The 27,911-nt window shown below is 54.0% G+C and overlaps 1 protein-coding gene and 1 non-coding gene across 3 annotated transcripts; both read left to right on the top strand.

Moving 5' to 3' along the window:
• The first annotated feature begins 599 nt into the window (after positions 1–599).
• On the top strand, positions 600–24,926 carry CCDC155 (coiled-coil domain containing 155). 2 transcript variants are annotated; one of them, XM_027515160.1, is made up of 20 exons: positions 600–833; positions 2,156–2,293; positions 5,776–5,880; positions 6,298–6,484; positions 6,935–6,999; positions 8,178–8,244; positions 8,498–8,659; positions 8,955–9,072; positions 9,406–9,456; positions 15,743–15,820; positions 16,087–16,143; positions 16,614–16,673; positions 17,343–17,407; positions 17,571–17,658; positions 17,932–18,054; positions 20,326–20,384; positions 22,125–22,170; positions 23,620–23,684; positions 23,768–23,878; positions 23,988–24,926. In XM_027515160.1, the coding sequence occupies exons 2-20, from the start codon at positions 2,251–2,253 to the stop codon at positions 24,127–24,129; spliced, it is 1,692 nt and encodes a 563-aa protein (XP_027370961.1). In that variant the 5' UTR covers positions 600–833; positions 2,156–2,250; the 3' UTR covers positions 24,130–24,926. The 2 variants fall into 2 exon arrangements, with proteins under 2 accessions (XP_027370961.1, XP_027370960.1); XM_027515159.1 differs by lacking the exon at positions 23,768–23,878.
• Positions 24,927–27,463: 2,537 nt separating this feature from the next.
• Positions 27,464–27,570, top strand: LOC113876888. Its single transcript, XR_003506622.1, has one exon. It is a non-coding gene; the product is annotated as a U6 spliceosomal RNA (small nuclear RNA).
• Positions 27,571–27,911: the final 341 nt, after the last annotated feature.

Genomic DNA, 27,911 nt, shown 5'->3' with positions numbered 1-27,911 from the left:
TGAGGTTATCTTTCCTCTGCTGCTAAGTCACTTCAGTCGTGTCCGACTCTGTGCGACGCCATAGATGGCAGCCCACTAGGCTCCTCTGTCCCTGGGATTCTCCAGGCAAGAATACTGGAGTGGATTGCCATTTCCTTCTCCAATGCACGAAAGTGAAAAGTGAAAATGAAGTCTCTCAGTTGTATCTTTCCTCTACTCTTTCCTAAAAGGGAGGAATGAAACCGTTTGGGAAAGAATCCTTCGGGGACCTATTAATACATTGTGACTGGAGCCGCAAAAAAAGGCATTGGAGTAGTGAGGTAGGACAGACAGGACATCATTGTGACGGATTGGCAGCCTGGCACGGAACAGAGGGCAAAAATGACACAACTTAGTGGCTGATAAGAAGTGGGGGGGGGGGGGGTGGACAAAGGGTCTCTCAGGCCAAGTTTCCCTTGCCTGGGCCCATTTCACCCAAGCTTAAGGTCGCAGAGAAGACCCCAGCCTTGGGCACTTCTAGCAACCTTAATCTCTTCCGCCTTTATCGACTCAGCCAGTACGCATGCGCCTGCTCCACCAGTCGGGGCACGCCCGGTCAGTCCTACGCATGCGCGGCCTCGCAGGTAACCGTAGCGACAGGAGAGCTCCTTGTCCCGGTGTGCGCCTGCGTCCCGGGGAGGGGCCCGGGAGGGGCGTGGCTTAGACCCCTCGTGCGCTCCCAGTCGCGCCCTAGCACCTTTCTTTTTCCGGTGGGAACAGCGCACGCGCATCTCCTCAGGACCCAACTGTCGTTTGTTTGTCGTTCGTGGCCCTCATTTGTGTCCCGAGACTGGAACACTGCGACGTGGCTCCAGGTGCGCCCAGGCCGTGGCGAGGCTTCCCAGAATAGCCGTGTCAGAGCCCCTCCCGAAATCCTGGCAAGCCCCCAAATCCTAAGGGAGAGTCCCCAATATCAGGGCCTTCCAAGTCTTGTTAAAGGTCTTAAAATCCTGACCAAGCTTCCTCAGAAATACTGAAGGGAACCCTCCAGGAAATCTCGTAGATGACCCCTGAAATCCTGTCAGAATCGTCTAGAAATACTGTCAAACTTCAAAAACTGTCAAACTTCTCCCTCAGAATGTCAGAGCCTCTAACTGCTCCCAGGACTCAGGGGAGGCTCCCCAGAGGAGCTGGAACCCTCGGCCTGGGAGAACCAGGAAAGATGCTGAGTCCCCCTGAGCCGTGAGGGACCTGGAGGTTGGCCAGGGTAGAGAAAAATGACAAGAAGCCAGGAGTTGCAGGAACCACTCTGTGCCACACCAGCCCAAAAGGCTAGGTAGTTAGTCCTGAGGTTACTAGGGAACCATGGGAGGGCTGGAAACAGGAGAAAGATGGGGTTCAAACTCAAGCAGGAGGCCAACAGTTCCAAATACAGGCTGATGGGCGAGAATGTAAGTAGCCCAAGGCACTGTGGGAACCCAGGGACATCACCTAGCCCAGAAACGGTTTCCAGAGGAGGGGACGTGGGAGCCGAGACAGGAAGGGCAGGCAAGAAGGATGTCCCAGGCAGAGACCTGGAGGTGGGAAGAACCAGCCCAGTTTGGTCAACAGCACAGGATTCAGGGTTGCAAGTGGGTTTGAGGGTGGCGGATGCACGTGGGATCAGGCCAAGCTGGGCCTTCAATATCAAGTCCAAGGTCTAGGCTCTGTCCCTAGGGTGCTTGGGAGCCATGGGGCAACACTGTGCAGGGGATGGGCAGGTCAGCGCTTGTGAGGATGAACTGGAGCGGGAGACTGGAGGCAGGAGGCTGAGGAAGAGGCTGGGCCAAGGAGCCAGGAGGGGAGGTTGAGACCTGACCCGAGCTGTAGGGAAGGCAAGGAGGGGAAAGGGAGAATCATAGGGCAGGAGGGACAGGGTTGGGGAACTTGACAAACTGTGGGGAGGAGGGGTGGCAGGAGGGAATGACCCCCACCCACCAGCCCCGCTTTGATCTCTGCCACCCACTCCTTAGGCCCCCATTTTCCCAGCCCACACCTCCAATCCATAAAACAGGTCTGAGCGAAAGCTGCTCTGGTCGAGGCAGGGGTGGGCAAACAGGTTCTGAGAACCCAGAACGGCCTGGGGCACAGGAGGGGCAGGGCGGGTCCCCACCCTCGGGTGGCTGGTTGAGGAGGCCATTCCCGTTTGTCCTTCTAGGAGCTTGGGGAGCAGCCAGTCCCTTTTTGGTCCCTTCCAGCGACGGAGGGGAGCTGTTAGCTTCTCCACCAGCTGCAGAGCAGCCAGGGTGGCCCATGGACATGCCAGAGGACCAGGCAGGTGGCCCCACCGCAAAAAGTAAGTGACTGGGCCCCTGTTTGTCCCATGCGAGGGTGGGGAGGAAGCAATGGTGAGCAGGGCACCAGGTTGTGATTCAGGGACTTGGAAGAGCTGGCTTGGGGTGGCTGAGCCTCCACTTTGAGGCAGGGTGGGATGCAGAGAACAATCCTTGATGAGGTACCTGCTGTGTGCCCACCTGTCTGGACACCTTATTTGTTCTGGGGAGGCCAAGCTGCAGGCATAGAAACCTCTGTGCGTGCCCCCTGCCTGCAGCACCCCCTCCAGTGACGTACAGACTCACCGTCACTTCTTGCAGATCTCTGCTTTCTGTAAAGGAGCTCCCCTGTTACTCTCTCTCTCCCCTTTCCTTCTTTACTTTTCTTCAGAGGACTGACATCTCTTCATCTGTCTGTTTAGACTTTGTCTCTCCGACTAGAACGTGAGCTCCACAGAGCAGGCTCAGTTTTATTCACTCTGGTATACCCAGCCCCTGGAGCAGCATTGGCCAACATGCAAACCACATATGTATATATACACACACATACTTTTAAATTTGTTAATAGCTACATTGAATTAAAAAGAAGAAACAGACAAAACAGATGGCAATAATAGTATTATTTAACCTAATACATCTAAAACAGTGTCCTTTCAGCATACAATCAATATAAAAATGTACTGAAGTTATTCTGTTTTTTTAATACTAAGTCTTCAACATCTGGCATGTACTTTACACTAATGTGAGTGTGTGCATGCTTAGTCACTTCAGTCGTGTCTGACTCTTTGCAACCGTATGGACTGTAACCCACCAGGTTCCTCTGTCCGTGGGATTCTCCAGACTAGAATACTGTAGTGGGTTGCCATGCCCTCCTCCAGGGGATCTTCCTGACCCAGGAGTCGAACCCACATCTCCTGTGTCCCCTGCATTACAGGCGGATTCTTTACCCACTGAGCCACCTGGGAAGCCACTTTATACCAATAGAGCATCTCATCTCACTCTCACCACAGTTCAGGTCTCAAGAATCACTGTGGCCGTTGGCTATCCTGCTGATCGTGCTGCCCAGGAGCAATACCTGACGTATAATTGGAACCCAGTTACTAACTTTTGAATGATCAGATGGACACAGACCAAGTGGGTGTGAAAGTAGCTTCAGGAGGAAGATGTTGGGTTGTCCTTTCTGAAACTCATCTATTAAACAGTGAGACAGCCCAAGGGAAACTCCCACCCTAGAAGAGAGACAGGGCCCCTTTCTTAGAGGCTCCTAGCATCTAGCCTCAAAGCCGGTGTCTTTTCTCTCTGGCCTCAGGAGGCTTGCCAGGTGAAGGCAGGAGGCAGACACCTGGGCAGGCTGACCAAGTGACCAACATCTGAACGTGTAAACTTCATGTGCACCAGCAGAGGGTGTGCGGCCACCGAGGATCGTGTGGCTGCCGGCTGAGCCAGCTTTGGGAGACTCCCAGAGGAAAGGGGAGGGACACACCCAGGAGAGATGGAGACTGAGGAAAGCAGCAGGTGAAGAGAGAGAGACAGAGTAACAGTGGAGTGAGGAGAGAGAAGCCTTGGATAGTGGAGAGTCGCTGAGTTACGGGAGAAGCAGCACAGAGACCGAGAAGAAGATGGGGGTGGAAGATGTGGAGACAGATGGGTGGGACTTGAGGGCCAAAGAGATGGGGAGGAGGATGGCAAGAGTCGGAGACAAAACTAGAGAAAGGACAGGACAGACAGAGAGGTAGAGACACTGAGGAAGGAGAGAAGCAGAGTGACATCTTCCTGAGGGGCCCCGGGAGGCTGAGGGTCGCATCTGCTCTGTAGATCCATGCAGCTCCTCAGATCCCACAACATCTGGAGCCAGGCAGTCCTGGGTGACCTCACTGGGCCGCAGGGTCCTCCTGCATAATGTAGGGGGGCACCACGTCTCCCCTAACTGTAGGTCCTGCTCCCTTTCCCTAGAAGCCGAAGTTCAAACCCAAAGGGGCTGAATTTTTAGCTCAGTACAGAGAACGCTTGAAGAGTTAGTGGGATGAGAAATGGCAGTCAGATGTTGAACATGTGACCTTGGGCAAGTTTCCCACTTGTCTGTGCCTAAGCATCCTGGTTTGTAAACTGGGACTAATCATAGCAGCCGCTGTGGTTCATGTCAAATGCTTAGAAGAGGCTTAGTGTTAGTCGCTCAGTCGTGCCCGACTCTTTGCAACCCCATGGACTGCAGTCCACCAGGCTCCTCTGTCCATGAGATTTTCCAGGCAAGGATACTGGAGTGGGTTGCCATTTCCTTCTCCAGGGGATCTTCCCAACCCAGGGATCGAACCCGGGTCTCCTACACTGCAGGCAGATTCTTTACCGACTGAGCTACAAGGGAAGCCCCCAGAAGAGGCTTGGCTCCTAGTAAATGCTGGATAAATGTTCAGTTTTATTATCAAGCTTCCAGATTTTATTAATATCTTATCTCCTCTCTAGGAGGGAAGTAACCCCCACTCACCCACCCACTCATTTTCCATAGGAAGAAACTGAGGCTCAGAGAGACTGAGTCCCTTGCCCAGGTTGCGCTTGAGTCTGCCAGACCTTGCAGCCTGCACTCTGCTATACCCAGCATTAGGGGCAGGGCAGGGAGCTTCAGCAGTCACTTCCAGCCCTGGGAAAGATCTAGTGGGTCCAGGGGTGGAGACTGTATAGGCTCTTTCTATATCTTGGAACATTTTTTGAGTGCTTCTTTGTGTGGGCACAGTGAATACAGCAGCAGACAGACCCCAGGATGTTCAGTTGTGCAGAGGTGGGAAGCAGGAGGTGCTCTTCACTTACACAGACCTCACCCTCCCAGCCCCAGGGAGGGGGAGGATCAATCTATCCACCCATTTTACCGGTGGGAAAACTGAGGCTCCAAAAGGAAGACAGACTTGGCCACAGTCCTGTGGCTGGAACTCTGAGGTTGGAACCGCTCCCCCACCATTCACCCTGCCTGGATTGTCCCATCCCCCTTTGTTTCAGGCCCCAGCCCGTGGGTGCTGATGACGCCAGCCAGCCTCGGGGATGTGGGGAGGAGAGACCCAGCCATGAGGCGGGCTGGGAGACGGGAGATCTGTGGGCAGGCGGGATCGATCCAGGCTGCCCGCGCAGTATCGGATTGTTCCTGGCTCCTGGGCCCCCTTCACCCTCTGCTTCTCCCAGAATCCTCTCTTCTTCATCCTCCTCTGCCCCTCGCCCCCTCTAAGCCAGGGAAGAGAGGAAAAAAGGCTATAAGAGGTTTTGTTCAGTATTGTGGGCTCCTGAGCCGATTGGACACAAGGGATTAGACAGCGGGGGCACTTCCTGGCCTGAAAGATGGGGGGGGCCCACATTCCCAAATCGGGGGATGGGGAAGGTGACTCAAAGACCCTCACCTTGTGGCCCCCACCAGCCCAAAGCCCAGGCAGCTTGGAATGAATTCCTTCCCCTCTGCAGGAGCCCCTCTTTGTTCTTCATCGGCCCCCTCCCCACAGATGGGCTGGCCCTCTTGTCTCCTCAGTGTACCTCTGGGACCAGGCAGAGGACAGAAGCCTGGGGACACTGCTCAGCTTAGAGGAGCAAATACTCAACTCCACGTTCGAAGCTTGTGACCCCCAGAGAACAGGTCAGAGAGTCAAGGAATAATAAGGAACAGAGCTGGGGGGCTGGGAACTGGGGGGCCACAGAGAGAGGGATGGGCTGGGGTGATGTGGGTGACTGGGAAGCTTCAGGAAGGAAATGGATAGGGGATGGTGGGGGGAGGAAACCTAGGGGAGGAGGGTAAGCAGAGGAAGGCGGGGCTTTGGAGCCTGGGGAAGGGGGGAAAGGCAGCCACTGGGGGCTTGGTGGGCTCAGCTGGTCCTCTTTGGTCCAGCTCTGAGGTGCAGATGACTGGGCCCCGTTTCCAGGTGAAAACGTTGACTCGGGGAAGAGGAGGGAGTTGCCCAAAGGGCACGGTGCAGGGGTGCCACCAGCCCAGCCAGTGGTCCCCACCCCTCCCCCTCTCCTGGCCCAGCCTCCCTCACAGCCTCTCTGTCCCCAGGCACTGTGGCTGTGACCCATCTACTAGCCTACCTGGAGGCCGTGACTGGACGGGGTCCCCAGGATGCTCGCCTCCAAACACTGGCCTGCAGCCTGGACCCCAGTGGGGAGGGCCCTCAGGCCACCGTGGACTTGGACACCTTCCTGGTGGTCATGCGGGACTGGATCACTGCCTGTCAGCTGGATGGGTGGGTCCCCGCACCTCCATCCCCCACCCCAGCCCCCCTCAGAAAACCTTTCCTAAGACCTAAGCTCATACCTGCTTACTGCAGCCAGCACGCTTTGGGCAGAGGGACCTGCTGTGGTTGGAAGGAGGCTGAGAAGAGAGGAGAATAGAGATGAGGTTGGGGTGAGGGGAGGGTCTGAGGACAGAAATGAAAGGGGCTGGAGAGAGGAGAAGGGGGATGTTGAGGGGCTGACAGAGGCCCCTCCCCAACCCTCCTCCAGGGGCAGTCTTTGCCCCTCCTGCTTTTCCATCTGGCCCCAGGCGCTTGCCATCTGGCCTCACCTTCCTCCCCACGGTGCTTGCTCTCACCTGACCTGGCCCCTCCTCCCATCACCCGCAACCCCCTGTCGGAGGCTGGTCAGGATTGGGGGAGGTGGCTGCAGGGGCCCTAAGCCTCATCCCTTTGATACAGGGGATTAGAGCTGGAAGAGGAGACAGCCTTCGAGGGAGCCCTGACCTCCCAGCAACTGCCATCTGGTGAGATCACTATATATAGAATGAAGCAGGCAGGCCCAGGGTCAGACAGTGGGGGGTACTTCCCATGGGGCCAGAGCAGGGGATAGGGCCGGACCCCAGAGACATTTGTTCTAACCTAGCTTTCTAGGCACCTCCATGACTGCCTCCCCACGTGCCCTGAGCTCTGGTGTTTGCTTTTTTTTCCCTCATCGGTTGTTTTCAACTCCTCCTCCTGACACCAGTCCTGCCACGGAGGTCCCTCCCACCTCTTACCATCATCACCCCTCCCTGCACTCTAGTTTCTGCACCCTCTGTCCCTTTGGTCTTGTCCCCATCTCCCGCCTGGCCTGGGCTCAGGCTGTTTCCTCAGCCTGAACTTTCCACGTCTTCCCTCATCCTTCACTCGGGGTAGGGAAGCCCTGGTGGGGAAAGCCTGGGATGCTGCAAGTGAAGGTCCCTTTCTCTCCAGCATCCTCAGCACAGATCTGCATCCCTTCCCTGTAGAAATATGATTATGACTCATTACCTGCCCTCTTGTTTTGTCAGTTGATTTGCTCACCATTCTGCCCCAAAGCCTTCAACACAGGAGGTGCTCCATAAAAAAGTGCTGGTGTTACTGGTGTTACATTTCTCCAGCCTTATAAAAACAAAAACCAAAAAATAGAGCTTTCTTAACATGCTCTTGAACCTCCTCCAACGTGGCTTGGGGGCAGTCAGGGGAGGGTTGTGCGAAGGAGAGAAGATGTTAACTCTGGGGGAGGAAAGACCCCTTTGGGGCTGAATGGGGAAAGGACAGGAGGGAGAGGCTGGAGGCCAGGGTGGAGGCTGTGGTGAGGGTCCAGGGGGAGAAGGTGAGAGGCCCGAGGCAAGAGGAGGGAGGGAGCCAGGACGGCCCAGGGGCTGGGTGAGTAAGTGGGGGAACTGAGAGGAGAGACAAGGTTCAGGGCAGCTGGAATGCTGCCCAGGGTCTGGCGTGATGAATGTAGGGTGGTTGGGCCCCATGGGGAAATCTAGCCTGAGCTCAAGGTGCCCATGAACAAGAGGCTTTCTGGATGGTGGTATGAGTGCAGCCCCAGGAGCAGGTGGGATCACCTAGAGTGAACGCAAGGGTGGAAGCCAAAGGAGGACCAAGGCTGGAGTCCGGGGGTTGCTAACATCTCGGATCACCTGGGAGCCCACCACCCTCTGTCTCCCTCTAGGATGCCCAGAAGTTGAGGATCCGGCCAATCTGGAGAGCTTCGGAGGCGAAGACCCCAGACCTGAGTTGTACCTATCCTCAGTCCCTCCCTGCCCTCCCCCTGCCCATGCCCTCCAGCGGCCTAGGGCCCAGGGCCTGGCCTAGGGCCTAGGGTCCTCCGGGGAGTGGGTGAGGGAAGCAGGCTGGGCTAATAGCTCAGGGAGAACAGGGCTGTCTCCTGTTTGTCTGGAGGAGCCAATTTCCCTGCCACCGGCACCTACCCAACCTGGGGAACGGAGGCCAGGGCTGCAGACAGTGACCCTGCCCCTTCCCTGCCCCCAGGCCTGCCACTGCCGACCTGCTGAGCAGCCTGGAGGACTTGGAGCTCAGCAACCGCCGGCTGGCTGGGGAGAATGCCAAACTGCAACGTAGTGTGGAGACAGCCGAGGAGGGGTCCGCACGCCTCGGGGAGGAGATATCAGCCCTGCGCAAGCAGCTCCGCAGGTAGGCCAGGCCCCACGTCCACCGTCCTGCACCCTCCACGTCCTACCTGCCCACAGGCCCAGGTTCCCTCCCACTTTCTTGGTGTTTGAGTAGAAACTGGGTCTCTGTCGCCCACTCTGTCTCTTTCCTTCATTTCTCGCTGGGTCTCTGTGCCCCTCTCTGTAGGTCTCTGTACCCACCCCTCTGAGTCTCTGAGATTTCTCTGTTGCTCTGAGGGGATCTACTTCTGTGACCTCTACCTGTGACCACAGGATCTTCCTCTCTCTCCTGTGGCCTACCTCCCCACCCCAACCAGTACCCAGCAGGCTCTGCAGTTGGCCAGGGGCGTGGATGAGGAGCTGGAGGACCTGAAGACTCTGGCCAAGAGCCTGGAGGAACAGAACCGCAGCCTTCTGGCCCAGGCCCGGCACACGGTGGGTTTTGGGCAAGGGGTACAAAGTTGTTCTCTTCTTCCCACTTTCTTGGAGTCTGAGCAACAGAGCTTGACTACAGAATGGGAAAGGGCAAAGGTCACCCAGGTCTCCCTCAATCCCTTTCCTGCTCACCCCAGACTTTGAGTAGGATGCTTGCCATCCCTCTCATGACAAAAGGGGACAGCAGGAGCCAGCAGGCCTCCTCAGACCCGTTCCCCCAGCCCTGCTCCTCCATGACCCAACCTGAGTCATGTTCCCAGGGGTGGGAGAAGGGCAGCGTAGGGGCAGAGGAGCCCCAAAAGAAGCCTTTGTTCTCTCTTTGGGCTTGGTCAGGAAAAGGAGCAGCAGCGTTTGGTGGCCGAGATGGAGACTCTGCAGGAAGAGGTGAGCTGAGGCCCAGCACACCCTCCCACCCCTTCCCCAGTCCTCAGGATCTTCCTGCCTACTGCCTCCCCAAACACCCTTCAGTCTGGTGAAGGAGACCCCAGAATCACAGTAACATGTGAATGTCCCTGAAGGTCATGTGGCTGCATGAAAGGGCTGCTACAGCTGAGAAGAGTGTGGGGCGCCTGGCTGACTCCTGGTTTTGGTGAGGCTGCTGACATCAGCCTGGGCCAGTCCGCCTCTCTGTCTGCCTCGGTGTCCTCATCTGTGATAAAGGGCAAAATATCGGACTCTCCCTGGTTGGATTGTGTGAAATTTAAACAAGGGGATGATTATAGCTCGAGGCACAAGGCAGGACACATGGGAAGAGCTCCCTAGAAGCTAGCTGTTACTGTTCATGTATTAGTATTTTTTTATGATGGTAAGAAAACAGGTCTTACAGTCAGCCCTGATTCAAAGTCCATCCCTGCACAACAGACAGCCTGCAGGCGGGTGACCTCCCCTTCCCGAGCCACAGATTTATTCTGTAAGAACAGGAGAGAAGGGTATCTGTTCATTAGGATTGTTGTGGGAATTAAATGGCCTCTGTTATCCCGGAACCTCGCACATAACATGAACAGGCCCAGTCTAGCCTCAGGTCAGATTCAAGCCTCATTCTATCCGAGACAGAAAACATTATCTTAGTTAATTCGCGGTCCACTTAGTCCTTTTAGGGGGAAATAAACCCCACACACAAGGTGGCATCTAAGCTGCTGGAAACCCACGCAGCGTCTCAGTGCTCCTCACTCAATGTCTCTTCTCTCTGCTGGTCACAAGATTGATGCTCTTTGTCCCATCTGGTCCTCAGCCTTAGTCACCACTGCGTGCTGGCATCCACTGGGAGGCTGACATTGCCTTCTGGTCTCTGGGTACCGTCCTCACTGCATGTGATGGTGGTGGCCCTCGTTTGGACCCCACGACCCAGGAATACCATTGGGGGTTCTCCACACCCTGTAGGGGCACAGAGGAGATCTAACTGCTTTCCTGTGACTTTGTGGCTACAGGGGCCTCACTGGGCCTTCTAGGCTTTTAACTCCTCACACCACCACCTCTATTTTCTTACTCACATATGTTTCTGGTTCACAGACTGAGCTAGGAAACAACCTCCAGATGATATCCCAGAGGTTCTGTGGTTCAACTATATCCATCCTCCTCTCCAGCCCTCTAACCGGTTGCTTGGGGCTGGCCTGGAGGCATTTGCACTCTGTTTTTCTCTTCCTTGACTCTCCTGAACTCCTCCCCAGCCCTGAGAATCTCTGCCCAGTCCAAGCAGTAATACTCATTCCGTCTGGTATCTGTTCATTAGTTTTCCAAAATCTCTTTGTCCTATGTCTGTATTATGGCTTTTACATTCAAACCAAAAAGTATTCCACTACTGTTCCCTGGCTCTTTCATGAAAATTCTCTCTGTTTAGGGCAGTGAGAATCTTGCTGCAGAACAGCTACCATGGTGTGAAGCATGGGCTGCAGGCAGGATGTGACTGTTCTTTCCAGAACATTTCTTTTTAAGAATAAGGAGAGAGACTTCCCTGGCAGTCCAGTGGTTAAGACTATGCACTATTCAGGGGACATGGTTTCAATCCCTGGTCGAGGAACTAAGATCCCACAAAAAACTTGAAAATTAAAAAAAAAAAAAAAAAGAACAAGAAGGAACTTTCCCTGAAGCCCCATGATGGGATCTCCCTCTTATATCTCATTGGCCAAGAAGACTTCAAATGATTATAGCCAAACCACTCCCTGGCATGGGTAACACAGCCACTGACAGGTCTGGACTACTTTCAGCTCCAGGGAAGAAAATGCCGAAGACGCGGCAGCTTCAATATGAAGAACATTAACTGACAAGAGGTTTTGAAGGTTCTGGGCTAGTCTGGCAGCTTTTTGGCTTGTTTGTCTGCCTGTGGCCTTAGGATCCCAGATGGCTGCAACAGCTCCAGACGTCATGTTCTCACTCAAAGCAGGACAAAGAGGGACAAATGCTCCTCTCGTGGCTCTCTCTCTCTTCATCAGAAGGAAAAATTTTTCCCGGAGCACCCCAACTCAACCCCTGCAGCGACAAACTTCTCTTACATCTCAGTGGATCACGTGACAAGAGAGGCTGGGCCTCTGCAGTGGGAGGCAAGCGAGTAAGAGGCGGTGAGAATGGCCTCTGGGTTAGCTGACCAACCAGATTCCGGGTGTCCGGAATCTGCTAAGATTTTCATCTTGATTCACCTCTAAGCCTGGGGCTGGGACCCCCTCTCCCCGACTCCCGTGGAGAGTGGACCCCCCAGGAAAGCAGGGCAAATGGCAGTCAGCGGTGGTCTCTCCTTCCAGCCCAGAAGGCCTGCTGCCAGGTGAAGTGCTCTGAGCAGCGCCTGGGACATCCTAGGCGCTCGATAAATCAGCTATTCTTGGTTCCCTCCCCCTACCTTTCCCCTCTCAGCAGCTGCCTACAGGGCATCTATAGATGGAGTTCTCAAGTTACCGCAGAATAATGCTGGAGTAAGGGACACTCAGACACTCAGCTTTCCTACAGACCCCACAGAGCGGGCGGGGCTCAGGTTACTGCAGAAGAAGCCAGAGCGGCTGAGTAACCAGGTTCCCTGCCTAGCGGCCCAGGATCCAGCCTGCAAATCCCAGCCAGGTGGACAGATGTTGACACAGCATTCCTGGCTCCGTCCTTCCTCCGCCCTTCACCTGGCAGCCCAGGCCCGCTGAGACACAGGGAGTGAGGGCAGCTGATGGAAGACTTGGAGCTGAGCTGGGTTGGAGTGAGGGAGGAGCTGGCCTTGATTTCCCCGGGGGCACCAGGAGGAGAGGTGTGGCCAAGGAAAGTTGACTGCCTCTGTGCTTTGAAATGCTTTCCCCATATAGAAACTCAGTGCAGGGCTTCCCCCGTGGTCCAGTGGTCAAGAGTCCACCTTGAAATGCAGAAGACAGTGGTTCGATTCCTGGTCTGGGGAGATTGCACATGTCTCCGGGCACCTAAGCCCCTGCAGCACAATGACTGAGCCCACACTAGAGAGCCTGCAAGCTGCAACTGCCAAGCCCATGTACTGCAACCACTGAAACCCCCACACCTAGAGCCTGTGCTCCACAGCAAGAGAAGCCACTGCGGTGAGAAACCCACACGCCACAGCTAGAGAGAGCCGGCATGCAGCAATGAAGACCCACTACAGCCAGGAAAAGAAGTGCTGAAAAAAAAACAACTCAGTGCAGCTTGCTAGGTTTTTGGTGCCTGGAAACTCTAGGCTACAACTTGGTGCATTTTATCAGGTCCCATTTTTGGCTGGTGTGAGCTGCCCTCTGTTGGCCCCCTTATTTTCCCAGATAACTGCCCTCCCTCTCCCTTGAGGACTCAGCCTCAGCACAACCTCCTTGAAAAGCTCCCAGAGGGTTTTTGCAAGGAGGCTGTGGGCTCCCACAGGGTCCAGGTCCTAGGCCTCCTCAGAGTCTACCTCAGGCATTATTATCATATGCTTCTGTGTCAGTCTCCACCTCCAGTGATGAGCAACTTGAGATGAGGGGTGAAGCTGGTTCCCCATTCTCACCCAAGCTCCAGAGGAGAGTGAGAGCTAAAAGTGCAGGATTTGGAATCAGACTTGAATTTGACCTTATTCTCCATGTGAACTTGGTCAAGTTTCTTAGCCCCTACACTCCTTAATTTCTTCTGTAGAACTGGGGATGGTGACAGTGTAAACATGAATAGTTGGGACAGCCAGACTTTACATTCTTCTGATGCAGATGTGCCATAGTTGTGGGCATTGTTACATTGTGCCATTGTTGCTCGACCATGTTGAACATCGTTGTTCAATTGCTGAGTCATGCCTGGCTCTTTGTGACCACAGTACTGCATCACACCAGCCTCCTCTGTCCTCCGCTATTTCCCAGACTTCGTTCAGATTCACATGCATTGAGTCGGTGATGCTATCCAACCATCTTGTCCTCTGCCCCTGCTTCTCATTTTGCCTTCAATCTTTCCAAGCATCGGGGTTTTTTCTAGTGAGTGGGCTCTTTGCATCAAGTGGCCAAATTATTGGAAGTTCAGCTTCAGCACCATTCCTTCCAATTAACATTCAGGGTTGATTTCCTTCAGAATTGACTGTTTTGGTCTCCTTGCAGTCTAAGGGATTCTCGAGATCTCCAGCACTGCAACTCAAAAGCATCGATTCTTCAACACTCAGCCTTCTTTATGGTCCAGCTCTCACATCCATATATGACTACTAGAAAAACCATAGCTTTGACTGACACAGATAGGAGAGTAGCGCCCAAGAAATCTTCCTGCCAAAATATTGAACAAAAATCTGAACAAGGCCCTGGATCTATCCATCAGTTTATAGGGAATAATGAGGCAGGAGGAACATGGAGACGGTCCTGCACAGGAAACAAGAAGACAGTAAAGCAATTCTACAGGGAAAATAACCTGGTTTCTTCCACAAATGAAGGGCCTGGAGAAGTGCCCGGATTGGGAAGGTGGGGGAATCACTGCCGGGTGAAACGAGACATTTCAACCAAAAGCCATGGTGGACCTTGTCTGGATCCTCATTCAAACAAACTAAATGTGAAGAAAACATTTGTGAGACAACCAAAACCAAAAAAGAGCACTAGGTGTGCGATGATACAAAGGAATTATTCTTAACTTTGTTGAGAGTGATCCTTGCGTTGTGGTCTTACTAAAGGAAAAGTCTTCAAGTAGCAAATAGAAATGCTGGAGTAGTTATAGGTGAAATAATAAGCCTGGGGTTTGCTTTAAAATAATCTGGTTAAAGAAAGCAAACTCTTGGCGCATAGAGAAGAAACAAACAGGGAAAATGTATCTAATTACTGAAATTGGGTGACAGATAATGGGAGTTCATAATTTTTTTTTGGCAGAGTCGAGCAGCTTGTGGCATCTTAGTTCCCTAACCAGGGATTGAACCCCAGGCCTTTGCAGTGAAAGTACAGTCTTAACCACTGGACCACTGGGGAATTTCTGGGTTCACCACTTCATTAGTTTTACTTTTGTGGGTTAAAAATTCATAATACAAAGTTTTAGAAATGTCTTTTTAATATAACACCAAATTTTGGTATATGCTAGGCATTGTTCTAAATGTATTTGTGTTCATTAACATATATTAAACGTGTATTTGCATGAATTCCCATGTATATAACCTGGGCAAAGTTGCTCAGTCTTTCTGTGAGCCAGTTATTTTTGTCTTCATTTTATCTATTTTGGCCACACCTCACAGTTTGCAGGATCTCAGTTTCTGTACCAGGGACTGAACCCAGGCCACCGTAGTGGAAGCGCCGAATCCTAACCACTAGACCACCAGGGAACTCCCATCTTTATCCTTAAAAGAGGGCACAGAAGTAAGTTAGCACTGGCAAGGTGCTCCGTAAATGTTAGCAGTAATTATTAGTTCATTTAATCCTCACATGCATCCCATCATAGCTCCATTTTTGCAGCTGTTTTTATTTTTTCATCTGCAAATCAGAGCTGAGATCCTATAGGATTGTTGGAGGGATTAAATGGGCTGAAACATTAGGAAGAGCTGAGCACAGGGAATCGGAGAAGGCAATGGCACCCCACTCCAGTACTCTTGCCTGGAAAATCCCATGGACAGAGGAGCCTGGTGGGCTGCAGTCCATGGGGTGGGTAGGAGTCGGACACGACTGAGCAACTTCCCTTTCACTTTGCACTTTCATGCATTGGAGAAGGAAATGGCAACCCACTCCAGTGTTCTTGCCTGGAGAATCCCAGGAACGGGGAAGCCTGGTTGGCTGCCGTCTATGGGGTCGCACAGAGTCAGACACGACTGAAGCGACTTAGCAGCAGCAGCAGCAGAGCACAGGGAATAGGGGGATGGATAGAGGAAGAGATAGTTAGGGAGTTTGGGATGGACATGTACACACTGCTATATTTAAAATGGATAACCAACAAGGATATACTATATAGCACATGGGAGTCTGCTCAATGTTATGTGGCAGCCTGAATGGGAGTGGAGTTTGGGAGAGAATGGATGCATGTATATGGCTGTTCACCTTCACTGTTCACCTGAAACTGTCCCAACATTGTTAATCGGCTATACCCTGATAAAAATAAAAAGTGAAAAAAAAGTCTTAGAAAGGCTGCCATTGAAGGATAATTAAAGCCGCATCTAAAAGGCTCAGAAAAAAGAAAGAGTGCCAAGCATGAGGCCTGATGCACATCAGGTGCTCAGCACATGTCTGCTCTGAATATTAACATGGCCATTTGCTGAAGTGATCGTGACCAGGGTCCCTTCTTCCAGAATGGGAAGCTCCTGGCCGAGCGGGATGGAGTGAAGAGGAGGAGTGAGGAGCTGGCCTCGGAGAAGGACATGTTGAAGGTGCCACCCCTCCCTAGTGCCTTGACGATTTCCTACCTCCCCAAGGCCCGTTTTTACCCTCACCAGTTTCAGCCCCTGTGGTCTGGTGAGATCAGGGACTTGACTCAAGCCCTGAGGTCCCCAGGGCCAGTGGGCAGCTCACTGAAGGCCCTCTCAGTGTAGCTGATGTCCAGAGACATGAAGGGAGGTTGAGGAGAGGAGCTCCAGAGAGCGGGATAGGCCAGGGAGGGCAGGCCAGACACATGGACGGGCTCCTTCCTTGGCAGCGGCAGCTCTATGAATGTGAACACCTCATTTGCCAGCGAGACGCCATCCTCTCCGAGGTGAGTGGGCTGGAGGGAAATGTGCCTTTGATGTGTCTCCTGCCTCAAGTCTACAAAGGAAAGTTCTCCTTGGCTCTGGGGCTTCCCAGATGGCACTAGTGGTAAAGATCCCGCCTGCCAGTATAGGAAACATAAGAGACACGGGTTCAATCCCTGGGTTGAGAAGATCCTGTAGAGGAGACCATGGCAACCCACTCCAGTATTCTTGCCTGGAGAATCCCATGGACAGAGGAGCCTGGCGGGGTACGGTCCACGTGACTGAAGTGACTTAGCCATGCACGCATACTAGACTCTAATGCTTGGAAACTCAGCCCAGAGAGGTCAAAGGGTTTCCAGGGAAGCTGATGCTCTCTTCAGGTCTCGCTCTGTCCCCAATCCCATCCCATCCATCCGAACCCCCTTCCCCCGGACCTGACCTCAGGGTCTTTGGTGGGTTGAGCCCAGCCTCAGTCAGCTTTGGGCTTTCCCAGCGCACTCGCCACGCGGAGAGCCTGACCAAGACCTTGGAGGAGTACAGAGCCACAACCCAGGTAACCCCCTGGCCCGGCCACAGGCCGTGCTTCTCTCTTGCCATCTCTGGGGTGTCCTGCCTCCTGTGTCTGATGATCTTTTTCTGAGTCTCCACCTCTTGTTTCTACCATCACTGCTGTTTGACTGTGTGCGTCTCTCTCCCTCTCCCCCTCTCTCTGCATGTTCACTTTTCCTCTGTCCTCTCTCTCTCTCTCTGTATCTCCATCTCCCATTCTCTGTGGGTGATTTCTCACAGCATCTCCCCTGCCCCTGTTTCTACACCTCTGCCTGGCTGGTTTCAGTCTCTGCCTCTCTCTGGGTCAGTTCCTCCGTCTCCTGGGGTGACTCCTCTCTCTGTCCCTTATCTTCAGAGTCTCTTGCACCCCATCTGTGTGTGATAGGGGTGTAGACACCCCTTTCTGTGTCTCTCGTTTTCCCATGTGTTTCCATCCCTGCTCTCCTTTTCTTAGTTTTCCTGACTGATAGGTTAGATTCCGGGTTCCTGTTGCTCTTTACCTCTCTTTGGCTTCCTAAGTTTCTGCTACTGTTTCTTCCCCTTCTCTCCTTGTCTGTATGTGTATGGAGGATCCCAAAGAAGTCAAAGGAGTGGACCTGGCCTTGGAAGAGGAGCCCAGTCGTGGGGCTGGGGAAAAGGCAGAGCCAGGGATCCTTTACTCCTTCCTTTGTAGGAACTGAGGCTGGAAATCTCCCACTTGGAGGAGCAGCTGAGTCAGACCCAGGAGGGGCTGGATGAGTGAGTAGAACGACGGGGGAGGAGGAAGCAGGAGGGGAGCCCAAGGACAGGGAGCCCCCACCGTGGCCTCCAGCCCCAAGGTGGGCAGGGCAGTAGCCTCATAGGCTGGCTGACAGGTGGTTGGGCATGGAGGCAGCCTTCCCTCTCCTGACTGTGTGGCCAGGCTATCCGAAGGGGCCCAGGTGAGGAGAGTGGACTGCACCAACCTGCTGCCGCCGTCGCTGGGTGTGGAGCTCCAGGCCATTCAGCAGGTGGGCCTGACACCCCCAGAACACCCTAAGCCACCACCAGCGGCAACTCTGACCCCGCCCTGACTCTCAGCCCACCCCGTTTCTCCCAGGACCACCTTGGTTCTTAACCTCATCCCTACCCCAGTCCTTGGTCGGGGCACCAAACCCTTCCCGGTGCTGCCTTGCTGACCCCCAGCCACCCTCATATCACTCCCCCCGCCCCCATCCTCGTGCCTCAGCCCATCTCCATGCCACCCCTGACCTCTGCCGTCACTGGCCTCTCCCTGGCCTCAGAAACAAGAGGAGAGAGCCGTCGATCTCTCCAGCCCGCTGTGTGGAGTGTGGCCGTGGGAGGAGGTGGTCAGCGAGATGGATGGGGAGGAGGGGCTTCCTCCTGAAACCCCTCCTGGGGGGCAGGTGAGCACGGGAGTGCCCTGAGACCGCCAGGTCCAGGGGCTGGGAGCAGGGCCCAGGACGCTTTCACTGTTCCCCATCCCATAGGCAGGTGTCGACTGAGGGCCTGATGGGTGCTGGCCTCAGAGCCCCTGGCCAGACAGGACACCACCCCTGCCCTCCAGGGACTGGCCTGCTGATGTGGAAGTGAGCCAACCAAACATGCAAATTTCATGGGGGTGGTGGTGGTTTCAAAAACACTGTCTCGGAATCACCTTATTTAAAATGTTACAAGGTGGGAAGGGAGGAAGTGAACTGTTCTTCCTGATACCATGTAGGTACTTTAAGCATTTACCTTTTGAATACAAGTCACTTTTAAGAAAAAACTTAACAAGCCCACTCTGTAATCCAGAATCCAACAATAGCCATCATTTTATGACTTCTGTATTTACCTGAACAATATTTCAGACCTCATTTGAAACAATGAAGACAGCTCATCTTCAGTGTTCACAGTTGAAAAGTGAGATTTGTAATCTGTTAGTGACAGGAGGATTTTTTTTTAAGAAAATATTGCTAAAAGTTCTGTAAAAAATGCTTTATTGTCTTGAAAATCATACTGCTTCCTAGCTGCTCACCACCCTTGAAAGAGAAAGTTTCTCTGTTCACTTTTTCCCTGAGCTGAGAGAATCTTCTGTTGGATTCCTCGCTGCCCTCTCCCACTGTCTCTGAGGGCTGTAGGCACCCTCATCCCTCACCCTGTTATTCTTGGGAAACTGAGGCTCAGAGAGAGATCACACAGCTTGTGGGGGCCACAGCTGCATCCCTCAGGGGAAGCATACATTTTAAAAATTATATTTAATTTTGGCTGTGCTGGGCTTCATTGCCGCGAGGGCTTTTCTCTAGTTGAGGCCAGCGGGGGCTGCTCCCTAGTTGCTGTGCGTGGGCTTCCATTGCAGTGGCCTCTTGTCGTGGAGCATGGGCTCCAAAGCAAGAAGGCTCTGGAGCACAGGCTTAGTAGTTGCGGCACACGGGTTTAGTTGCTCCTCCATATGTGGGATCTTCCTGGATCAGGGATCAAACCCATGTCTCCTGCAATGACAGGCAGAGTCTTTACTGCTGAGCCGCCAGGGAAGCCCACGGGTGCACCTTAGAACTGCTGCTGAGAGCGCTCAGGTGCCTCCTGGAGGGGAAGACTGAGCCAGGCCTCTGGGTACTGCCTGCACTGGGTCCTGGGGACCCCTTGGGGCTCAGGACCTGATAGATCATGAAAATGGGCCATCTCAGTGCAGGATGATCTGTGTGCGAGGGGGTCGGGGGGTGGGCCCTGCGGAAGCCCAGAGAAGGGAGTGCCTGTGTGGAGTAGGAGATACCACAGGGAAACTGACACTTGAGTTTATATTGAAGAAAAAAAAGAGAGAAGTTAAGTGGTGTGAGAAAGGAGAGGTCTTTCAGGCAGTGGGAACAGTATGCAGAGAGGACATGGGAGCGTGAAACCACGTAACACGTTTGGAAGGTAGAGGGCAGTTGGGGGCGACTAGCCAGAGATGAGGTAAGGCCGGATCATGAAAGGAATCCCCTGCCAGTGAGGCTGAGAGGCTGTGCCTGGGGAGGGGCAGTCAGCTCTGGATGTACTGCACAGAAAGATCCCTCTGGGGCCACATGGGAGGCTGGGAGGCCAGGGAGGAGGCTGGGGTAGTGGTCCAGAGTTAGAGGATGAAGCTGGAGCCAGGCCAGGGCCCTGGGATGGAGAAAAAGGGACAGGCAGCGAGAATTAGGCAGGGGAGACAGAGCTGCCAACTCACCAACAGGGGGCTGAGGGCTCTGGGTTCTGGAAAAGGGGGTAGACAGAAAGACACTGAACCTACCTTGTGACCCCCTAAGGGGAGCACCCTGAGGGATGAGGGATGCTGCCCCGGAGGCAGTGGGTGCACAAGGGTGGAGCTCAGTGATGCATTTAGAAAGGTGTCTAGTTGGTGGTTGAGGCCACAGGCAAGGCTGGATGTCTCCAGAGAAAACAGAGAGGGACGTGGATGCCCACAACTGGGGACCTCAGAGGAGAAGGGGGTTGGAAGGGAAATGCTGAGCCTCTTTGGGGCCCAGACGAGTGAGAGAGGCTTGTGAGTGTGAAAAGTTCAGGAGGACCTGAATTCCTGGTCCCAAAGGAAAACTGGTCCAGTTTCAGGCTTCTGCCCCTGGAGGGAAGGTAGAGCCACCCTCGAGGAGGAGCCCAGGAGAAGGGCAGGTTTTAGAAGTAGGTGGGGAAGCCCAGGATACCTAAGCTTTTCTTTCCCACAGAGAAACTTGCAGGAAGAGTCAGCGCACCCTCAGGAAGGAAGGGAGGAGCCATCGACAAGGTAAGGAGATTGGTCTTCCCTGAGCCATCCCTCTGCCCCGGGGTGACTCTGAGATGGCTGGAGTACAGGCCTGGAAGAGCCCCAAGGGAGGCTTACACAGAGGCGTGACCTCTGGGCGCCTCACTCCCACAGAGGCGACCCTGGGCCCGCGGACCAAAATGAATCAGACCAGCCTTACCCCCAGACCCTGGTAGTTCAGGAGGACATCTAGCCCCTGACCCCGCCTGAGGGGAAGACTTGAAGGAAGCCCTGCGTGGGGTCCTCTGGGAGTGATATTCATGTAGGAGACCCGTAGGCAAGAAGACAGTCATCAGGCGGATGGGACAGCTCAGTCACTCAGTCACTGTGACTGAACACACTTCTCCAAGGCTCCCAAGGAGCCCTGGGGCAAATGAGACCCAGATTGTGCCCCAGCAGAGCGCTCAGACAGCTGGGAGACCCTGGGGTCTGTGTGATCACACAGCCTGGGTTCAGATCTCCGCTTAGTTACTCTGATGGGATGGGGCAAGCCCGTGCCCTGTGACTGTTAATCGACTATTACGAGGCTTATGTGCTGCTTCCAAAGATAGGGAAAGCACCGGATGTCTGGGCCCACCCTCCTCCACGGGGCCTCTGCCTCCCTGCAGGGCCTCTCTCTCCCTCCTCCCCTCTTTCAGGCTCCTGGCTGTGACAGCTAATGAGGCTGCCTGCCACGGCCTCTAATTGGACTTGTCTGGGAAAGCTGAGATTGGGCGGGATGGCGGCCCCCGGCGCTGTAACCTCCCCCTGCGTCACCAGGAAATGGAAAGAAGACAGCGCTGAGCAGCAGCGGGGACCAGGGCTGGTGCAGAGGCTGGGCATCCCAGTCTCCCTGGGGCGGGGGAGGGCAGTATGGCCCACAAAGTGGGAAGCCGGGTGTGAGGGAAGTGATGAGTCCTGTGGCCCAGGGCTCAGATACTGAGAGGGGCCGGGCCCCCCCCACCCCACGTAGAAATCCCAGGGGATCAGACAGCTGGTTATCTGACTGGACCAGAGGCTAGGGGCCAATGAGCCTGGGTGCCTTACTGAATCGGAGTTGAGGAAACAGCTGTATCCTGAGGGTGTGGGGTCTGAAACTGGTGGCTAAGGCTGGATCGCCGGGTCCCCGGTCCCCAGTAAAGGTGGTGATGGGTGGTGCAGACGTCTCGGCCTCCAAGGGACGTTGGGGCTGGGCAGCTTGTGTCTTGAGTCCCCAGAGAGGCGCCTGTTTCAGGGGCTCAGGCAGCTGTGACCACGGGGGGCACAGAGGCTGGGGCTTCCATACCTAAGAGAAATGACTTGGGATGGGGGTGGGATCCACAGAGTTGAGTTCTGGAGTCAGGGAAGCCTCAGCTGGAGTCCCAGTTGCAGTGAGACCCAGACTCCCTGAGCATGGCCCAACCCACCAGGCAGGAAGCTGGGGCAGGAGGCAGGGTCTCAGAGATGTCTGAGACCCAGAAGCCTCTGATCACCTGGGGGACCTGCTGGGAAAGGAGCAGCTGAGAAAGCCAATAAGGTGGAGGGGCCCCTGACCCTTTAGGGGTCACACACAGACTCTCTGGGGAATTTGGTGAAAAAATACAGATGCTAACCTACACGCAACAGTCTGCTCGCGGGGCTCCAGGGCACCCTCCAGGTCCATGTACGTGAAGACCCCCTGCTTTAAAGGTTCTGCCACACAGCTGGTGAATGGGAGCCAGGCAGGGGAGACGGATGCTTGCAGTGACTTTGTTGTCGCCCCAGGTTGCCCAGAAGAGAGGAAGAGGACGGAGCAGAGATCCAGGTCATGGTAGGCAGTCCCCAGCACCAGGCCCTCAGATGAGGCTTCTGTAGTCACAGCTCCTCCCCAGCCCCTGCCCACACCCCCAAGCAGACAGAAAAATCGTTTGGCCGAGAGTTAACAACGCCCTCGCTGTAGCTAATGAGAGCAGACGGTGCTGTAGTGGGAGGCTTCAGGCCAGTGGGCAGCCAGAACGTTCCCAGGGGACCCCCACACACACACTGCACACGGGGCCACAGCCTCTACGCCATATACGTGGCTACACCCCCGGATTGCAGAAATGCACACGTATGTAGGCCCACACTCCGGAAGAGCCAGACCTTCCCCGGCCAGCCCAGAACTCCTGGGGCACCGCATCTGTCATAGCTGCCCTGCCGGCACCACACACAGCAGCTCCTTTGCTCCTCAGAGCGGCAGGTGACAATCCTGGTGCTCAGGCAGAGGAAGGGAGGGAAGGAAACGTGAGGTCAGAAGCCAGGAGGTGTGCCAGCTTCCATTCTGGGCACCTGGGACTCTTCAGGGTCCACACTGACCAAGATGCTCTCCCTGGCCCACCTCTTTCCCACCACACCACACTCCCGTCTGTGGAGACTGGGGCCCACCTCAGCTTCCTCATGGCTAGTGTGACGACGATCTTACCCAGCTCCCACGGTGGGGATGAAGGTTAAGGATCGCATCATAAAGTGCCTGGCACAGAGCAGACGCACAGTAGGTGACAGAGGTGAAGACAGTGGCTGAGATCAGGGTGTTGCTGGAACTCCTCATTTATTATTGTATTGTTACTGCCATAGTCATCATCCCCAGACCAAAGGCATGCATGAGAAAGCCTGAGATCTACAGAGGGAACACCCTTTCAGAAAGACACAGGGAAAAAGAAACACATGGGGGATGAGGTGGCAAAGTAAGGAGTATTGGGGGCTTTAATCTTAAAATACCTGCTGGGCCCGGTGCGGGGCAGGAAGATGGACCCAAGGAGTGTCCATGCTGCACTAGGCGCAGGCCAGGGCTGGGTTCCTGGAGGAGATAGTCTTTGACCTCAGGGGGCTTGGGTACTTCCAGAGTCAGACAGAAAATGGAAATAATAATACTGAGTAGCTCACATGGTTACTGGGTGCTGTCCACCAGACACTGTTCTAAGCCCACCTCCTGATAGTTTAGGTTTTGCCCATATTTCTCTCATTCATTTTCCACTTCAGCCCTTTGAGGCGGGCGTTGCCATCTCTTCTGTCTGGCAGATGGAGAAAGTGGGGCCTGACAGGTGGGGTGATGTGCAGGCGACACGCGACAGGAAACTGGCAGAGCTGGGAGCCCAGCGCAGCAGCGTGTGCTGGGGAGGCGCTCGCACTGCACCACTGTGTCCCGCCCCCTTCCGCGTGCTCACTTCTGTCCGGTGGGCTGACTCGAGCGCCTCTCCTGGTCCAACAAACCTGAGGCCATTTGTCCCCTTTGTCCTTCCAGGTGGACCTACCCCTCCATCCAGAAGACTCACACCCTGGAGACATCCTCGGAAACCCTCCTGAGAGGTAGCGGGACCCAGGGGCCTGGGATGGGAGTTGGGGGCCAAGGAGAAGACCAACACCATTGCCCTGCCTTCCTTTGTCCTTAGCAGCCCCTCAGAACCAGAGCTGCAGCAGGCCCTGGTGCCCATGGTGAAGGAGCTGGTCCCAGTCAGGAGGCTGGTCTGGGGCCAGCTCTGCCTGTGGCCCCTGCACCTCCGGTGGCTCAGGTGCACCCCACAGCATCTCCAGAAGGAGGGTGGTGGTCAGACATCTGGGACACCACGGGCCCCCCAGGGCGCCGCCAAGCACTGTGCTGCCTCCCCGCAGGGTCACCCGGCACCTCCTGATCCCAGCGCCACTCCTGGGCCTGCTGCTGCTGCTGCTGCTCTCCGTCCTGCTGCTGGGCCAGTCCCCGCCCCCCACGTGGCCCCACCTCCAGCTCTGCTACCTCCAGCCTCCTCCAGTGTGAGCCATGCCCCCTACCCCTGCAGAGCAATGTCTAGTTCGGTGACTTCCTAGGGCTCTTTCTCCTGTTATTCCCGTGGTCGTGCTACTGTGACTTGGGATTATCCCGCTGTCAGGGACCCCAGATACAGTGCTCCAGGAGCCACACCTCTGTATTGGGTTTTTATGTGAAGTCTCTTGGTTTTGTAATGATAGCAAAACACTAGGGGTTATAGTTTCCTCACAAACCAAGTCTGAAGAAGGGCAGCTGTCAGCCCACAGCTCAGTCTCCACAGCACTGGGGCAGAGTGCTGTAATTCTCTCTACCTCTCTTGGCCCTTCCCTTGTGCTCAGGAGATGACACTATAGCTTCACAAGTGATGTCTGCAGGGAGAAGTGGACACACATCCCTTCCTTTTTATAAAGGAAAGCTATAGCCTTCCCAGAGCCAGCAGCAGACTCTGCCTTGTTGGCCAGAACTGTTCGGCATGACCACTCCTCACTGTAAGGGCAGCTGGGAGACTCCTGGCAGAAAGAGGGAGAATGAGATGTGGGCCACCACGCACACACACACACACAAATGTCACCAACAGCAGGAAAGGATGTGCTCTTTGTTCATTCAGCTCATTCTTAGTGATCATCTATTTGCCATGGCTAGATCTATAAGACAGAAAAGCAGACTCTCCAATGCCAGGCTGAAGAGTGTTGATTTTTTCCTGAGGATGACAGGGGTTTGGGGATGTTTTGTTACTTGTTTTTGGTTATTTACTTTGTAATTAAGCTGTAACTGACATACAGTGATAAATGGACAAATCCCAAATATCAGCTGGATAAATTATTGTACATGTAAACACCCATGAAAGCAAAACCCAGGTCAGGATATAAAGCAGTTTCAGCACTGCAGAGACTTCTTCAAGAGAGCTTTGAGCAAGGGAGGGATCATGGTAGAGGTGGCCCAGGCTCTGTGAGAGCTCAGAAAAAGCACCTATCCCCGCCTGGAAAGTTAGAGATTTCTTTCCAAATATGGGACAGATTTTGCATTTAGTCTTGAAAGATGGATAAGGTTGGTTATAGTGAGCAGAGGCGGCGAAGCGTATCCCAGGCAGAGGGAAAAAATGAATGTGTAACGACCAGGTGGATGGAAAACTTGTCTGTGTGCAGAAACATAGCACTATGTTGCTTGAATTAAAAAAAAAAAAAAATGAAGCCAGAGATGGATTTGATGCTTTAAAGTTCAGAGAAGTAAGATGGGTAGACAAGAGTCCATTAAGCATTTTGAACACCAGCTTGAGCTGTACTGCCAACTGTCTGAGAAAGGGCTCTGATAAGAGAAGAGGCAGAATCAACTCTAGGTGGGAAAGAGACCGCCTGAGCCTGTACAGGGGATGGATAATGGAGTGAAACTGGAGGCAGGAAGCACGGAAGAGATAGGAGGGCATGAGGCCTGAGCTGGGGTGGGTGGGTGGATGAAGCGCAGGGCAGAGAGTGGTAGAGCAGGAAGGACAGCACCAGGCCTTGAAGGAGGAAAGCAAGGGCCGGCATGTGACCCAGTGACTGGTGGACAGTGGAGCCATTCCCAATGTGGGGACCCCATGAGAAGGAGTGGGTTTCGGGGGACACTGAACTCATGTGGGGTGGAGTGTTCCAAGAAGGCTGGAGCCCTGAACCTTGAGCTCTTAGTCTGGAAATGGAGTCTGGGTGTTACTATCTATGATGGTGATTGAAGTATGGAGATTGCTGAAATTTCCTGAGGAGAGAGGAGTAGTGTGAGAAGGGAAGGGGTTCCAGGCACCATTCTCTGAAAAGCCTCAAATGCTAGGAAAGAGATCTGGGGAGGAGAAAGTACAGGAAGAGCATAGGCCAGGATCCAACAAGACACAATTACCAGGCCCTTCAGCAAACAGAAGACAAGCCTCCTCATGACATTTTAATTCTGTTTCTCCATGAAAGTAGAGGAATGATCAGACTTCTGAAGTTGCACATATTTGGGTTCCAGTTCTTCTGTCCTTTCCTAGCGCTGACAACCTGGGAAAATGCCCTCAGACTGCCAGAGTCTTGTTTGTAAACTGTGGCCAACTCCTTGTGTTTGTGACATGTGCATGCTCAGTCATGTCTGACTCTTTGCGACCCCATCAACTGTAGTATGCCGGGCTCATCTGTCCATGGAATTTTCCAGGTGAGAATGCTGGAGTGGGTTGTCATTTCCTACTCCAGGGGATCTTCCCGACCCAGGGGTCGACTCTGCGTCTCCCAGGTCTCCTGCGTTTACTGCATCGGCAGGCGGATTCTTTACCACTGAGCCACCAGGAGTACAGTTATTCATTGCTTAGTATTTCTGAGTAACAGGGAAATAGGCCCCACCCCACAGCCTAACGGCCAATTAGGGCGCGATCCGCCTCTCGGAATGCAAATTATCGGGGAACTTGCCAATCACAACGTGCCAGCCCCGCCCCCTTTCCCCACGATGACGTGCCCAGCTCCTCTCTTCTGAAGCCCAATCAGAGCGCGGTCCGCGCGAATTGCCCCGGGAGCATGACTCAGAACCCCCAGCGTCCGGTTAGGGGAGTGGGTTGCCATGGTCACCACTGAAGGGCAAGACTGAAGGGCCAGCGGAGCCTCCAGACACAGACAAAAAAAGCGAGGGGCAGATTCTGATTAGCTGCTTCCTCGCTTCCTTCACGGGTGGGCCAGGTGTTTCCCCGCCTCCGTCTCATGCCTCCTGGAACCTGTTGCTTGTCTCCTTTCTCCTCTCCTCCCGTCCCGACTGGCACCCGGATCTGGAAATCGCGCAGTTCGAACAACACCCTGCAGAAACTGCTGCAGGCTGCTGCAAGAAAGGCCTTTTCTATTTTTTTTGAGGGTGGGTGGGGTTGCGCTCCGTTTGACTTGTGGGATGTGTGTTCCCGACCAGGGACTGAACCCACCCCAGCAGTGAAAGCGTCGAGTCCTAACACTATCACCAGGGAATCCCCAGAAACCCTTTTCTGATAATACATTTTGCTTCCAGAAGGGCACTGTATTTAAGTCTTCTAATTGTATATCTGGTTTAAGTCTTACAATAGATGAGGAAAAGGGAGCTGAAAGGTTAGAAGCCCTTCCCAATACCACACAACTAGGTTTCAGGGAGTCTTGATTTTGAATAGCAAGTACTTCTCCAGGGCCCGCACCCCATTCCACCGCCTCCGATCTTTCCACTGCGCCCAAAGTAGAAGCCGGGAAGTGATGAGAGAGTGAGAAAAAAGGAATTCAGAGAAAATGAGAGCTGGATGAAAAAGATGGAGACCTATAGGAAGAAAGGGGTAGGGGGGAAGAACATGAATGAGTCAGGCAGAGAAAAAGTGATTAAGAATTGAAGGAAGGTGCTCACTTCAGCAGCACATATACTAAAATTGAAACGATACAGAGAAGATTATCATGGCCCCTGCGCAAGGATGACATACAAATTTGCGAAGCGTTCCTTATTTTTCAGAAAAAGGAAAGAAGAGTTTTAGGCATAAAGAAGAAGAAAGGAGACGAAGAATCCCCAGAGGGCCGGGAAGCCAGGAGGAAGGAAGAGACTTATAGAGACTCCGAGAGAGGAGGACATATACCCAGTGAGCTATAGAGACCCAGAGAAGGGCCAGTGACCCAGAGGGGACAGAGACCAGGAAGGTTACAGAGAGCAAGAGAAGGGGGGAGGATGGAGACTCAGGGTAGGTTGGGAGCGGGTATGCGAGTGGAGAGGGACAAAGGCACAGAGTGGGAGCAAGGGGCAGAGCTGGGGCAGTAGTGTAGAGGAGGTGGGGCAGAGGGGAAAAAGAATGAGTG

Source organism: Bos indicus x Bos taurus, chromosome 18, assembly GCF_003369695.1.
Source record: "Bos indicus x Bos taurus breed Angus x Brahman F1 hybrid chromosome 18, Bos_hybrid_MaternalHap_v2.0, whole genome shotgun sequence".
Classification (NCBI taxonomy): domain Eukaryota; kingdom Metazoa; phylum Chordata; class Mammalia; order Artiodactyla; family Bovidae; genus Bos; species Bos indicus x Bos taurus.
Note: the sequence above shows the minus strand (reverse complement) of the source record. Positions and strands in the feature narration are given on the sequence as shown.